General features: G+C 43.0%; 1 protein-coding gene across 1 annotated transcript in view; it reads left to right on the top strand.

The window, feature by feature from the left end:
- LOC138004025 (rho GTPase-activating protein 5-like) overlaps positions 1 to 13,013 on the top strand; it is a 29,635-nt gene extending 16,622 nt beyond the window's left edge. Inside the window, exons 9-19 of the mRNA XM_068850419.1 lie at positions 178 to 1,211; positions 1,697 to 1,913; positions 3,449 to 3,679; positions 4,953 to 5,056; positions 5,631 to 5,681; positions 6,383 to 6,433; positions 7,259 to 7,538; positions 8,637 to 8,714; positions 10,145 to 10,276; positions 10,533 to 10,638; positions 11,086 to 13,013. Coding sequence (XP_068706520.1) covers positions 178 to 1,211; positions 1,697 to 1,913; positions 3,449 to 3,679; positions 4,953 to 5,056; positions 5,631 to 5,681; positions 6,383 to 6,433; positions 7,259 to 7,538; positions 8,637 to 8,714; positions 10,145 to 10,276; positions 10,533 to 10,638; positions 11,086 to 11,266 — 2,465 coding nt within the window. The 3' untranslated portion in view covers positions 11,267 to 13,013. The remainder of the gene's footprint in view (positions 1 to 177; positions 1,212 to 1,696; positions 1,914 to 3,448; positions 3,680 to 4,952; positions 5,057 to 5,630; positions 5,682 to 6,382; positions 6,434 to 7,258; positions 7,539 to 8,636; positions 8,715 to 10,144; positions 10,277 to 10,532; positions 10,639 to 11,085) is intronic.
- Positions 13,014 to 13,641: the final 628 nt, after the last annotated feature.

Consider the following 13,641-nt stretch of genomic DNA (forward strand, 5'->3'; position numbering starts at 1 on the left):
GGTACAACACAGTGGCAGGGCTAGGTTCAGAATCGCCGACCCTATGGTCAGGAATTCCGTGCGCTAACCACTTCCCCACTGTAACGCTCGACACTATTTGTCAATGCTGCTCTTATATGGTCCTCAGTTGTATGTGTATCTCATGTACTTTTTTCAATTTTTTTTTCCTTTTTGCAGTTGGAGCATTTGCTGCATTTTTTAATGACGTGTGGGAAAAGAAGCGGGACAGTGAGATGGCCTATCAGAAGTTTCTCAATGAGCAACAGTTGCGCCAATCTGAAAAGCAGCATCAGGTTTCAGTCCGTCGAAAGCACGATCCTCTGCCAGAACCACCAAGTAAGAAACCAACAAATTTTGAAGACGAGATCAACAGAAGGCGAAGTCTTAACAGACATCCCAGTTTGCCAAAACAAGACTACGAGCAACTAGAGGAAACTTCGGAAGAATCCGACATCAATCCTTATGCTGTGTACGAGAAGGAAGTGCCTGTGCCAGGGTACAGTGCTATAGAAGCGGTGAAGAATACAGACCAAGCAAGAAACTCGAGAGGAAGCGACGATCTAGTGCCCTATGCCACATCAACTCCCAATGCACTGTTTTTAAGCTTGCAAAGGGGCGGTGCTCTCCCTGGGACCACTGTACCGAATAACGAGGTCTGGCAGAAGAGGGAAAGCAAGACTGAGGATCTCTACGCGAAGGTGGATCTCTCTCGGAAACGCTCTTTCAGGAAGTCGAAGGAACTGGCCATGAATGACAGCGAGGTGAACTTGATTGAAAACACTCTTTATGCCAACGCCAATCTTGTTCAGCAGCAAAAATCTGCCCGAGAGACCCCTCCCGCCAAGTTGGAACTTCCACCGCCAATCCCACAGAGGAAATACAACTTGGATGAAGACTTCCCTCCGGCTGACTCTGGGACTGACACGCTGAGGAGCAATTGCGACGAAGGATACAACACATTTAAGAATGACAACCGGAAGGAAGAGAACATTTATGCCGCCGTGGCCGACCTGCAACCGAGACCTCGTCCCGTCTCGGCAGAGGATCCCTACTCGTTGCGCGTCCGAGAGAAGATCGATCTGTTTAATAATAAATTGCAGCCAAGGCAAGACTTGTGGGTCAAGATGAGTGTAAGACAGGAAACGCGGCAAGATATCCATTCATCGGAGCCAAATCTGAATAACGTGGAGGCTCCTCTTGCTCAACAAGAGGTTTGTTTTCTCAAACTTTAGCTAATAACGATGTATGAATTGTTTCCGCGGTGTTGGCTCGATACAAGAGCTACGATACTCGATACGATACAGTACTTTTGAATGTGCATACGTTGGTATTGTCAGGTACTATGAGCTTTTTGGGGATGACTGAAGAGGGATCGAGGAGGACAAACATAACCAGTTGTTGAAAGGAAAGAATTTCTTGCGAGACTGTCCGGATTCTTATGTAATTTGTCCAAGTTTGATTTGTAATGTCGCGTTTAGCTGTTCGAGTAATTCGTAAAACAACATCGTGGCATCGTTTCGACCATGCACCAACGATTTCAAAGGACACAAACATGACAACCCCATAACACTTTTAACTCCGATACATGAAAACGTGACCTGACAGTCCTCAACTAAACATAAATCCTCGCTATCCTTTACCTGCACGCTTAAGACATTGCCAGCGTTTTTAACTTGAATTTGGATCTGTTCTGTAGGATGTCAGTGACCCAGAGTACGCCCAGATTCAAGACGCGTTGAAAAACAAACCCAAGGTCTGCAACAGATCTCGCGTTATCGCTGTTGCTGTTATTGAAGAGCCCAAAGCGTCAGACCAGAAGGCAAAGGTCCACACTCGATTCCCTTCCAAAGGATCATTGAGGCTTGCACATTCGGCTGAAGATGTTAGCACTCTTGAGAGATTATCTCGCAGAGGTAAGAGTTGGAGAGGAGTTCGCTTTACGATTCAGGGCCCGGTTGTTCGAAAGCCGATTAACTTAATCCAGGATTAGCTTAAACTTTTGTTTCATGTCTTCAACTTTTTGGTGAAAGTTTCTTTTGCTTATGTTTGTTTTTCAAGATTTACTTCTTCTAATGTAAAGTTTTTTCCAAATCAGCGTTGAAAAGGATTTGGGAGTAGAGAAATAAACTTCTTGGTTAATTTTTAATCTGGGATTAGGGTTAATCGGCTTTTGAACAACCGGGCCCAGTGCTGTGAACGAAGTCCAGTGGAATTACGAGGGAGTTTAAGAAACGACGGTAGCTACGGCAACGACAACGTCACAGAATAATAATGATATCATTGGCTAAAGAGGAAACTTAATCGTGCTGCACGTGCTGCACGCAGTTTAGCACACATTTATGCTGTAAGTAGGGAGCTTACGCGAAAGGACGACGCCGACGGCAACGACGACGCTACAAAACAATAGGTTTAGTGAGCAAAAACAATAGCTCTGCACGCTCTGCACGTGCCTTTTACATTTGTGTACATTTCTTTGCCGTCATCTCCTAAATGACGACGTGAAATGACCAAATTCAAGGTTCTGTGGAGGACGTTAGCACATGACGATGAATTTTCAGTTCTCTCTCTACGCTTCCAACTCACTCATACCAGTTTAATTCCTCGACAGTTACTACACATTTTTAACGCGAAACTACCCGAAGTAGTTTCTTAGTGATATGAACAACGCGAACTTGTATTTTTAAATAAAGCCAGTCCTCGTTGCCGTCGTCGGCCTCGTTTCGTAAGCTCCCTATTGGCGTATCAACGACGTGAAATAGCCAAATTTGAGGTTTCGACGACATCTTGAGCATACAATCTTCTATCTTTACTCAGAAACCGTTGGTACCCGATTTTTTCTAGGATACTTCGTCCACGTTGTACAATGTGAACGAGATGGAATAATCGCGAATGACTTGCGATGGTCAGAGCTATATTTTGAGGTGACGCTTTCGTCGTCGTTGCTGTCGAAGATCGTTAAGTCCCTACTTTGGCCAAGCAGACGCGGACAGTCCATTAAACCAATCATAACGCATACAGCAAGGCAAGCTGGTGGAAAGCGCGCGAAAACGCATGCAACCAAGTCGCAATTGGTTTTGCTTCGACCTTTGATTGGTTGAAAATTTGGGGCAATATTTTTAGCCAATTACCAAGCAGATCAATGCGAAACGGAGGAATCGCAAGCTTATTTTCGTCGCTTAATTTATAACCTCTCTGACAAAGGGCCAGCGCTCGTCACATATTTTTTACGGTGGCTTATTCGGCTTTATCAGCTTGTTGCATTTTATAATACGAGAGATGATTCGACGAAAATTTTCAGGAGAAATTTACTTTTCAAAATAATTGAGGGGCATCATGCCAAAACTGTGTCGATTCAAAGTGAAAGGGACAAAAAAACCAAAACGGTTTGAAAGTTTTCTTTGATATTCTTTAGTTCTAAAGATAGTTGATTTTGCTCCTATGTTTTCAGACACTTTTGGTCGGCCAGTAACCGGAAGAGGAAATAAAAGAGGGGACAGCAACACTTCCGATCAAGGAACTGGTGACGAGGCGACCCTGCCTCGTGTTGAGGAGCGACAGGAGAAAAAAAAGAAACACGGTATACGGCGCTCACGGAGCACGCAGCGTACTGGCCACGTTACGACGCCAAATGTGCCCACCGAGGTGCACAAGAAACAGCTTTTCCCCGGAAAGCGCCTAGGTGAGAACGGAGCTGGGGATGGTGAAGTTATCGATTAAACTGGAGTTAGTTACCAGTGAAACTGTTTTCCTGCCTTCCCGATATCTTTGTCAAAGCACTCAGTCACTCCTTTGCCTTATATTCTTGACTGACACGTTGCGTCAATCCCATCATGTTGGTGCCAAAAATAAGAGCTTTACCGTTTGCTTCTTTTGTTTGAACTACCAACATTCTGGCGATGACGTAAGAAGATTACTGTTATCTGTATTACGTATTTAAGTGTCAACGATTTTGGATATTTTCGGATTTCTCGTAGGCATGGTTCGAAACCAAATGATAGAAAAGGGGAAATAACCTTACCCTGTAAAGCTTTTCTAGAGACGATTCTTCCAACGAGAGAAGCCCATAAATAAAACTTGCACGAGAAACGAGTGATTCAGGCTGTGTCAGATTGTTATTGCGAAAGAGTTATCTGTTTTACGAGAAGTTTACGAGCAAGGGTATGAATGTAAAAGCAAAAAGCGAGAGCATAATGAAAAATGAATACCTTTGCTTTGAGTATTTACCAAATAGACAAGCGTTATGCGATATTACCTTCTTCGGGTTTCACGATTTTAATAGCAGTTGGTCCCACACCTGTTTCCAAACTTGTTGCTAGTTTTGACTGAATTAAATCTGAGGAAACATCGGTCTGTTCTCCGCGCGTTCTTGAGATTTCTATCGCGAAAGTTCATCAAATTACCTGGGTTTTTGTGAAGAAATTATACTGGTGGAAGCACAGAAATTAGGTTTTGTCAATTGCGTTGATTAAAGATAATACGAGACCCTATGGGGAAATTGGAAAGTTGACGTTCCGTTCCTTCCATCAGTGGTGAATTTATTTCTTGTATCAACTCAAGTCCACTTTTCTTACAGACTTAACTGATTGGAGTGTAATGTGAAGTGCAAGGTTTCTACCCCATATGAACCATTTGAGCGTTAGCTCTACTAATGGAGATGGGCCTACACAAGGACAGAGAAAAACTCTGACCAGGGTGGGAATTGAAGCCACGACCTTCGGGTTAGATCACCGCTGCTCTACCGACTGAGCTATAAAGTCAGACGGGAGCAAGCCGTGGGAACTGAAGATGTTGAAGTCACGGCAATGAACATGCACAAGTACAAGGAAGGAGTACGTTTTTGCAAACGTTGGCCGTGTAGGACTTATATTGGAACAGACTTAACTGATTGGAGTGTAATGTGAAGTGCTAGGTTTCTACCCCATTTCTAACCTTAGTGTAAATTAATTTTGCAGCCAAGAAAGAATCAAGAAAAGGCGGGACCATGTCGTCAAGCCAGGAAGATGAATCCACTTTGGAATTCATCAAGGAAAAAGGAAAGAGTAAAGGACATTCCAAGGTGAGTTTTTTGTAGATGTTGATAGCGAATGAGTTGGAGAGATTTCAGCCTTGTGATATGACATCGTTTCTATTTAAATTCTTGAGAAAAAAAAAAACGAGGTATCCGTAAAGAAAATAATTTGTTGTCAGTGTGTGGGGAGTTTGTGCCGTTTAAAAGTCATCAATCAATCAAAATTGATGGCTCTTTGCATTGGTGATACAGTTGAACAACATGGCAGTCGGGTATTTTTTCATGTACATTCTTAACTGAAGTAGTAGCATTCTTCAATCCAAGGGTCATCTTTAAAACTCGCTTCTCAATTTTTTATAGCCCAATCACAATAGAAGCAAAATTCCGTAATTTTTTTGTTGACAAAGTATTTGAAGTTTGTAGCGTTTCGTATTTATCAGTCAATCAATTCGATGGCATTTGGAATCGGTGACACAGCTAAGCAGCGTGGCTCTTAGCCAATCGCTTTCGAGTGTTTTTTCCTGTGCAATGTAAATTCGTGACTAGAGTAATAGCATTCTTTAAACCAGGATTGTGATAAGTGTGACATCTTCAAAACCCGTTTCTCTCTTAATTTTTGTAGCCCAATCATTTGGACATTCCTCATAGAGAATCCGATGTTGCGACTGAGGAGGTATGTAGTTTGCCTTGGAGTATTCAACTCAATGCAGTAAGAGCAATTTTCGAGTCCCCTCACACGGCATTTTGTTGTAATTCCTTTTAGGGCAGGAGGGATGGAGAAGTAATGAGAGCACTCGCCTTCCACCATGGGCCACTTAGGAAATACCATAATACTCCCTGTTAAATGTTTGTGCGCCAAATTTTGCATATGCATTGTTTTCTCGTGGGACCATTGTAAGTCCCAAAAGAAACTGGAAACAATGCTTATGCAAAATTTGGAGGGGGGGGGGAGGGTGGGTGGCAAACGGCAAACAAAGAGTATTATGGACAATGGTATTTTCCGAAGTGGCCTATTGTTGTCCGGGTTCCATTCCCAGACTCGGCGTCATATGTAGGTTGAGTTTGTTGGTTCTCTTCTCTGCTCCGAGAGGTATTTCTCCGGGTACTCCAGTTTTCCCCTCTCCTCAAAATCAATGTTAGATTTCAGTTGATTTGAAATAAACTGATTTGATTTAGGTGTACAATAGCGTCAATTAGTATGCCAGAAGACTATAGACATGCACTTAAATATAGTTTACAGTATTATTTCATTACAACCTCGCGAAAGTACTTTTCAGTAGCTTTAGTTCCACTTTCAACCATCAAATCTGCTTTGAAGATGGAAAGGCTCGGGCACTTAAGGCTTATTCCAGATTTGAATTTAATTTGTTGCAGGAAACCGAAGACGATCCGAACTCTCCTGTCGGATCAAAATTGAAAAAATCGGTGAGTGTCGACCAAACAGTAACAGTTAAGGATGACACTGCTTGCAAACCAAGTGTTACTGTTACAGTTCAGGTTGTTTCAAGAGGGCGGCCCTCAGTTAAGGACCCCTATCACAATAGACGAGAACAATAAAGTGATGAAGCCGGCGCTAAGCCCGCAGGGTGTTGATTGAGCTCCCATTTCCCCCATAATTTCAAGTCCTTCCTTTTTTCCTCTTATTTTTAATTTTTTTCCTACTTTTGGTCCATGCTTGGAGCAAAATGTAATGGTCACTGGTAGTAAAACAATTCATATGCTAATGTACTTGAATTATTAAATCTCCGTACGGCTGTGAGTTACGCTAGTTTTCTCCCGGCTCGGCTGGCCTTGTTGGCCGACATTTTTACCCAGAAGGTGGATACGTAGGTAGATAGATAGGCCGGTCGGTGGGTGGCTCGTTCGGTCCGTAAATCGATGGGTCTGTCGAACCAAACAGTAACCATCAGTGTGGTATGCGGGAAGTTTGATCCTCTAACCGTTTTATCTTGTTCACATAAAAGCTTCGCCAGTCGGGAAATTGCTTTCTTTCCTTAATGGACATTTTTCAGCTTTGTGGCAGTCTCAGGGAGGCTGCTGTTCTGCCAGCGTTTGAAAGGCAAACTTTGATACGAACTATTCTAACGAATTCTGTCATGTGATGTATAACGATAAAACGTGACAACAGAGCTAAAAAGGTCCCTTGGGAATCGTTTTAACTTCCCTCTAATTCGGTTCCTCTCCTAAACAGTTTTGGTCTAACGCAAATGTGCAACCTTCACTAAATTAGTCGTTCCGTACTCTTTTTAGCCGTGGTCATCGTCCAGAAAGAAGCCGACTCGCGAGGAACGTGAAGCTCTGAAGCTGAGGAAAAAGGAGGAGAAAAAATCGCGAGAAGACGAGAAACGACAGAAGCGAGAGGAGAAAAAGAAGAGAAAGGACAAGGAGAAAATAGACAAGTTTTTCGAAAACAGGCAGAAGAGAGTGAACAATTTCACATACTTTGCTCAACCGCTCGAAAACATCTGTGAAGCTGGATGCTTCGTGCCAGCTTTTGTGGACAAATGCATTGAATTTGTGGAGAATTCAGGTACGGCATGCGATTAGTGAGTTCCGTTTCGCGTTTTGTCGGGAATCTTGTACATACTGATTAGATAGCTTCAGCTGAGCGTGTCAGCATTTGGGAACGTATGCTCACAACGGAAGTAAAGTTCACTATCCGGAAGTGCGTTTGCCTCAAAGGCAAGAAACCGATCAGGACGTGAGGACGCGTCCAAACAGCAGTTGATCTGTCTCATTGAAAAGTCATAGAGACAACTTGCCTACAAATCTGGGTCAAAAGAAGCTAACTATGATTGAGAGGCTGGGTGGCCTCATGGTTAGTGTGCTCGACTCTAAAGCGAGTGGTCCGGGTTGGGGGCCTGGCCGGGGACGTTGTGTTGTGTTCTTGGGCAAGACACTTTACTCTCACGGTGCCTCTCTCCACCCAGGTGTATAAATGGGTACCGGCGAATTTAATGGTGGGGGTAACCCTGCGATAGACTAGCATCCCATCCAGGGGGGGGGGGGGGAGTAGAAATACTTCTAATCGCGTCATGCTACGGAAGCCGGGGATAAGCTCCAGCGTATTGGGCCACTTGGCTCGTAAAAAGACTTTACCTTTTACCTATGGTTGACTTCATGAGAAAAATAAACCTTTGAATGACTGTTTGAATCCCATGTCTTCCGGGGTAACCCCCCAGGGACTTCGCCTTTTTTGAAATCTCCTACTATGCCAGTCATTTTCTAATTCCTCACTTCGATTAGGTTAGAGCGGTTTTCAATTGAGTGTCGAAAGTAATAAGATAATTACTTTGGTTTTGCATTACTTCACTCAGTGATTTGTTCAAAGTTTTGTCGCCACTTTTTCAATCAATCAGGAGTGAAACCAAAACCAATCGTAGCTCGCCCGTGCACATTTTCCCGCGCTTTGTGTCGGCTACGAGTAATTACTTCGACTTTTGATTGGTTTACTGGATTGTCTCCGTCCTTTTTGATTGGCCAAAGTAATTACTTTGGTTTTGGTTTTACGACACTCGTTTGAAAACCGCTCTGATGGGTGTCTTGGGTTCAACATCAGAGAACCCACGTGATCTCTTAGATCTCTGACACTCCGTTGAAATTTAAGATTTACTTTCCTTATCTAAAGGAATGCAAGTTGAGGGAATTTACAGAGTCAACGGCAACCAAGCGGATATTAGCCTCATTGAGCAGAAAGTTGAAGAAAGTAAGTTCCAATCAGTTCCAAATTAAACGAAATGTACATATTTGAATTGCAGGCCATAGACGAAAGAGAGAAAGGATCCTCTTACTTATCAGGATAATTTTAAGCAATTGTCTCTCTCTTATAGACACCTGAAAAATTCAGGTGGCTCCAAAATACCAATGGATTTCATTTGAAACCCCGGAACTCTTTGATGTCGATGCAGTGCTCTATCAACTGAGCTATGAAGCCACACATTTGGGAGCAGGTCAATTTGTTGGGATCATGTGTTCCCGTGAAAGGACTCAATGAAAGAAATGTACATATTTTCAAGTGCGGGCTTTAGACGAATATATAGATTTAGCCAAGCCTAAAAGCGGAGCTACCGGTTTATTAGGCTGATTTCCGTACTGGCACGACCTAGGGCCAATATTCCCCAGTACAGCCCTCGCGCTCGGTTAGTAAGAAGTTAATAGGCTGATTTAGCAACAGAACGGGAACGTCAGTGGCGACGTCGCGCGCGGCAAAACTACCAATGAGAATTTAGAATAGAGAAGAGTCTATTCTATTCTGAATTCCCATTGGTGTTTTTTCTGCGCGCGCCGTCGCCACTGACGTTCCCGTTCTGTTGCTAAATCAGCCTATTAACTTCTTACTAACCGAGCGCGAGGGCCGTACTGGGGAATATTGGCCCGAGGTCCTGGCAGTACGGACCGAGCGCAGCGAGGTCCGTACAAAAACGACCGAGGGCCAATATTCCCCAGTACGGCTCGAGCTAGCTCGGTTAGTAAGTAGTTTATTATATGGCTTTTTAATTACCTTTTGCTTTGTTTTTGCAAGCCCGTAATCGGCCCGTGGGCATTACGGAAGAATAATACCCTACAATTCAGTCACAATTAGCTAATCAGAGCGCGCGTTATATCGGCTACAAACACAAGCCATATAATAATTATTCTTACTGCCTTACTTAAACGAGTTACGGGATAAACCAAGTTTGAATCATTTTTGTTTAGCGTTGACGAAAAGCAATCAAATAAAGAAAACCAAACAAAACAGAACAATCTGCTCTGCTCATCTGTCGTAGGTCGTCCAAGCATGATGCAACGTTATCCGATTCAAAATTAATAATCTTTTCAAGATATGCCAAAAAATTCACTGAATAGAGAGCAAAAAGCAGCTCTAAACAAATTAAAAATAAACACTCGGCTTGAAGTTTATATCCCTCCGATAGTTGACTTGAATAACTGCGTAGCCAGCAGTGTGGTCCTGACCAAAGCTATATATGTCAAACCTGGATTGAAGCCAAACCGTTTGCTACCTGAACACGAAAAATGTCGACCGTTAAGGACGGTGAATACTACTTCAAATATATTTTTGCCCCGGCTTATGATTATGCAGGAAATGTAGATCTTAGCAAATGTTATTGAAATCCAAATGATATCATCTCATACCAGATCCTCAAGTTGAGTTGGCCGAGTTGGGGATTGGAGTTCACGCGGTGACAGGCGCGTTCAAGTCCTTCCTGAAGCTACTTCCAGAACCAATTATCCCGAATGCCTATCAGACCTCGTTACACGAAGCTATGGGTAAGTGTACTAATTTTTGTATGTTCTGGTTCAGCTCAGCTCAGCCCAGCTCGTTTCTTCGCGCTCGGTTGCGTAAAAGGCCTGCATAGTTCTGCGCCAACATGCCCTATCCCTCTCACATGCGTTGTGGCCAGTCAATGAGCTTGCGAAATAGATAAAAAAAATATTCGCCAACGCTCAAGGGAAATACATGGACACAGGCGTGCATGCCACTTCTTGTTATTAATTTCTTATTATTGCCTGTCTTGTTTTGCAGTACACGTTGATGCCAATGACCGCCTAGCACGGTTAAAACAGATCCTTCACAACATTCCACCTCACAACTTGGCTGTTTTCAAGCGTGTCATGTTTCATCTAAATCGGTAGGTTGCTTTATCACACTAGTTTACTGGAAAAATGACTGAATTTCCTGGTGTCTTTGCCAGGTCGCGGCTTAAACATTCCGAAGAAGAGGTTGGTCTTTGTTTCCCAGTGTAAATAGTCCCATAAAACCCGGGAAGAAGTCTCTCAATTTCTTTTTCCTTCGCATTGTAGGACAATGATTTCCCATCTGTTCCAGTAACTATCGCACGACAAGGTCCGAAAATTCCACGGTTTAAAACGGCTTCTAATCCTCGGGAGTAGAAGTCACAGCAACTTTCTGCAGATTCTGACAAACGTGCTCACACGTGCAGTGCAGTACTTTCATGCAAAGACTAGGTTACTTAGCGCATAGCCTTGAATTTGCATGGCTTATGAACAATTCTTTCACTTTGAAGTGACTCGTAAACTAAGCAATGACAACTTGTTCTTTTTGTTTTCAATTCCAGTATCACTGAATATTCCGACGAGAACAAGATGGAATCACGAAATTTGTCTTTGGTTTTGTTCCCGACAATCATTCGCCCGGATTTTACACGTTTGGAGATGTCGAGCCAGATGTACTTTATCTTCTTCATACAAACTTGTATAGAAAAATGTGATTATTTATTCTCCAACGACGAGAATTGACAATAGGATTTATGAAGCAGTGATGAACACTTCGCAGATTAAACTGCCAAAAATTTCAGCCAGCCATGACCAGGAGAAATGGTTTTCGTCGTATCCACGGCCGCTGGTCTTGAATTTCTCCTGGAGCTGGAGATTCCACTGGGGTCAAATTTTAAAGTAACCTGAATAACGCGCGGGGAATCTACCGGTACGTCACACTTACCCGAACGATGCCGTTTCTTACTCTGTAAGTAACGAATGTTTTATCAATGGAAGTTGCTGGTCGCCTCTATCCTTAAATCGCTAACTTGTTCTTTACCTGGACGCTGTCTGTAAAGGACGATGGAATTGAGATAATTTTTTTACGTTAGTCCAGATTTCCGACTGATTTGAATAGCGAAAGTTCGGAGTAAACAATCCGTTGCTGAATGTACAGTCGCCAAAGCAACGAATTCTCCGCTGGGTTTTATTGTCCAGGGGCCGATTGCTCGAAGCCTGATTAGGGCTAAGCGTTGGTTAAGAGGAATCAAAACGTATAGGGTGTTTTCACTCGCGTGATCAGTAACCTTGTTTTTTCCACCGAAACAAAAGAAAGTAGAGCGCAATTCCCAGAGGATTAGTTGGGTACACTAACATTGCCGCCGTGACGTCACGTCAAAACGCTCTATAGGTTTCCATGGTATTTAACCGCTGGTTAGCGCTAACCATGCTTCGAACAACCCCGGCCAGGCCTTTGGTCACCATTCAATTGGGATTTTAGGGAGCTTACGAAACGACGACGCCGACGGCAACGACGACGCTACAAAACAATAGCTTTAGTGAGCAAAAACAATGACTCTGCACGCTCTGCACGTGCGTTTTACATTTGTGTACATTTCTTTGCCGTCATCTCCTAAATGACGACGTGAAATGACCAAATTCAAGGTTCTGTGGAGGACGTTAGCACATGACGATGAATTTTCAGTTTTCTCTCTACGCTTCCAAACCACTCATACCAGTTTAATTCCTCGACAGTAACTACACATTTTTAACGCAAAACGACATGAAATAGTTTCGTAGTGATATGAATAACGCGAACTTGTATTTTTAAATGAAGTCCTCGTAGCCGTCGTCGTCCTCGTTTCGCAAGCTCCCTTTTAAGCAACGACAACGGCGACGGCAACGAGAACGTCATCCCAAAATATAAATTCACGTTATTGTAATCACTTCGTGACTGTTTCATCCTTTTTAATGCGACAAAGGTGTGGTAGTTCTTCAAAAATGACACTGGTCGGAACAACGCTTAATTTAGGGGAATAAAATGAAAATTTATCCTCATGTGCTGACGTTCTTCATAAAACCTCAAATTTGGCTATTTCACGTTGTTGTTTCGAAGACGACAGCAAAAAAATGGACGAAATTGAAATACGCACGTGCAGGGTGTGCAAAGCTATTGTTTTGCGAACTAAATATGCAAAATCTGTGACGTTCTCGTTGCCGTCGTCGTTGCTTGAAGCTCCCTGATGTAAGATATACAGGACTCTTGAGCCCGCGAATCGCTTCCCAGACTACAGGCAGTATGCTGTATCCATGTCAACGCAATTGTGCCATACTTTTCTTGAATGTGTCGTTTCAACGTGCTTGATACGTTATTTGTGATGAACAAAGGGATAGTAAATAGAGAGAGCTTGTTAACTTATTGATTTCAAGCCAAATTTTATAAGCAAGCGAATTCTACTGGTTATTAATAAAGTGCTTTATTATTAAAGCAACGCTCTTCCTTGGAGAACTGTTTTCGTAGCTGTCCTTATTTCTTCTAGCAATCCATTGTTCCAAAGTGCAACGGTAAAGCCACAAGAAGCCATCAAAGAGTTTTTTTTCCCTTCTCGTTTTGTCTGTTTTTTTTTTTTTACGGCTGTCTTTACTAGCATACGCTGTCGTTGCCTTCAGATTTCCTGTAGGTTTTAAACGTGCCGTGTGGCTTGACCGACAGGTCGTTTATTATCTGGCCAATCGCAGAGAAGCGATGTGTTTAAGTAAGTTGTTCCTAAAATCGTTGTATTCTGCAGTTACTCCGGACTGTTCAGGATGTCACTGACTGACGTTTAGACAACTTGAGCGGGAGTCATCAGCCCTCGACTCTGATGGCGACTTCCCCTCCGGAAGTCGAAACATTGGTGAATGTCATCCACACAGTCCTTCTCAGGACTACACTCACCCTGACAATCGCACTTCACTTAACTTATGATAAGTCGTTTCTGACAACAGCGCACGTTCAACAGAAAATATCTCATCCGATAGTAATTACAACTGTAACATCTACAGGTTAATGCACTCAGCGAGTGAATTATCGGGATTTACCTGCACGAGTTCACTAACAATGAACGAGGAATTTCAATACCTCACGAGGCTTTGAA

This window comes from Montipora foliosa, chromosome 1 (assembly GCF_036669935.1).
Source record: "Montipora foliosa isolate CH-2021 chromosome 1, ASM3666993v2, whole genome shotgun sequence".
In the NCBI taxonomy this organism is placed as follows: domain Eukaryota; kingdom Metazoa; phylum Cnidaria; class Anthozoa; order Scleractinia; family Acroporidae; genus Montipora; species Montipora foliosa.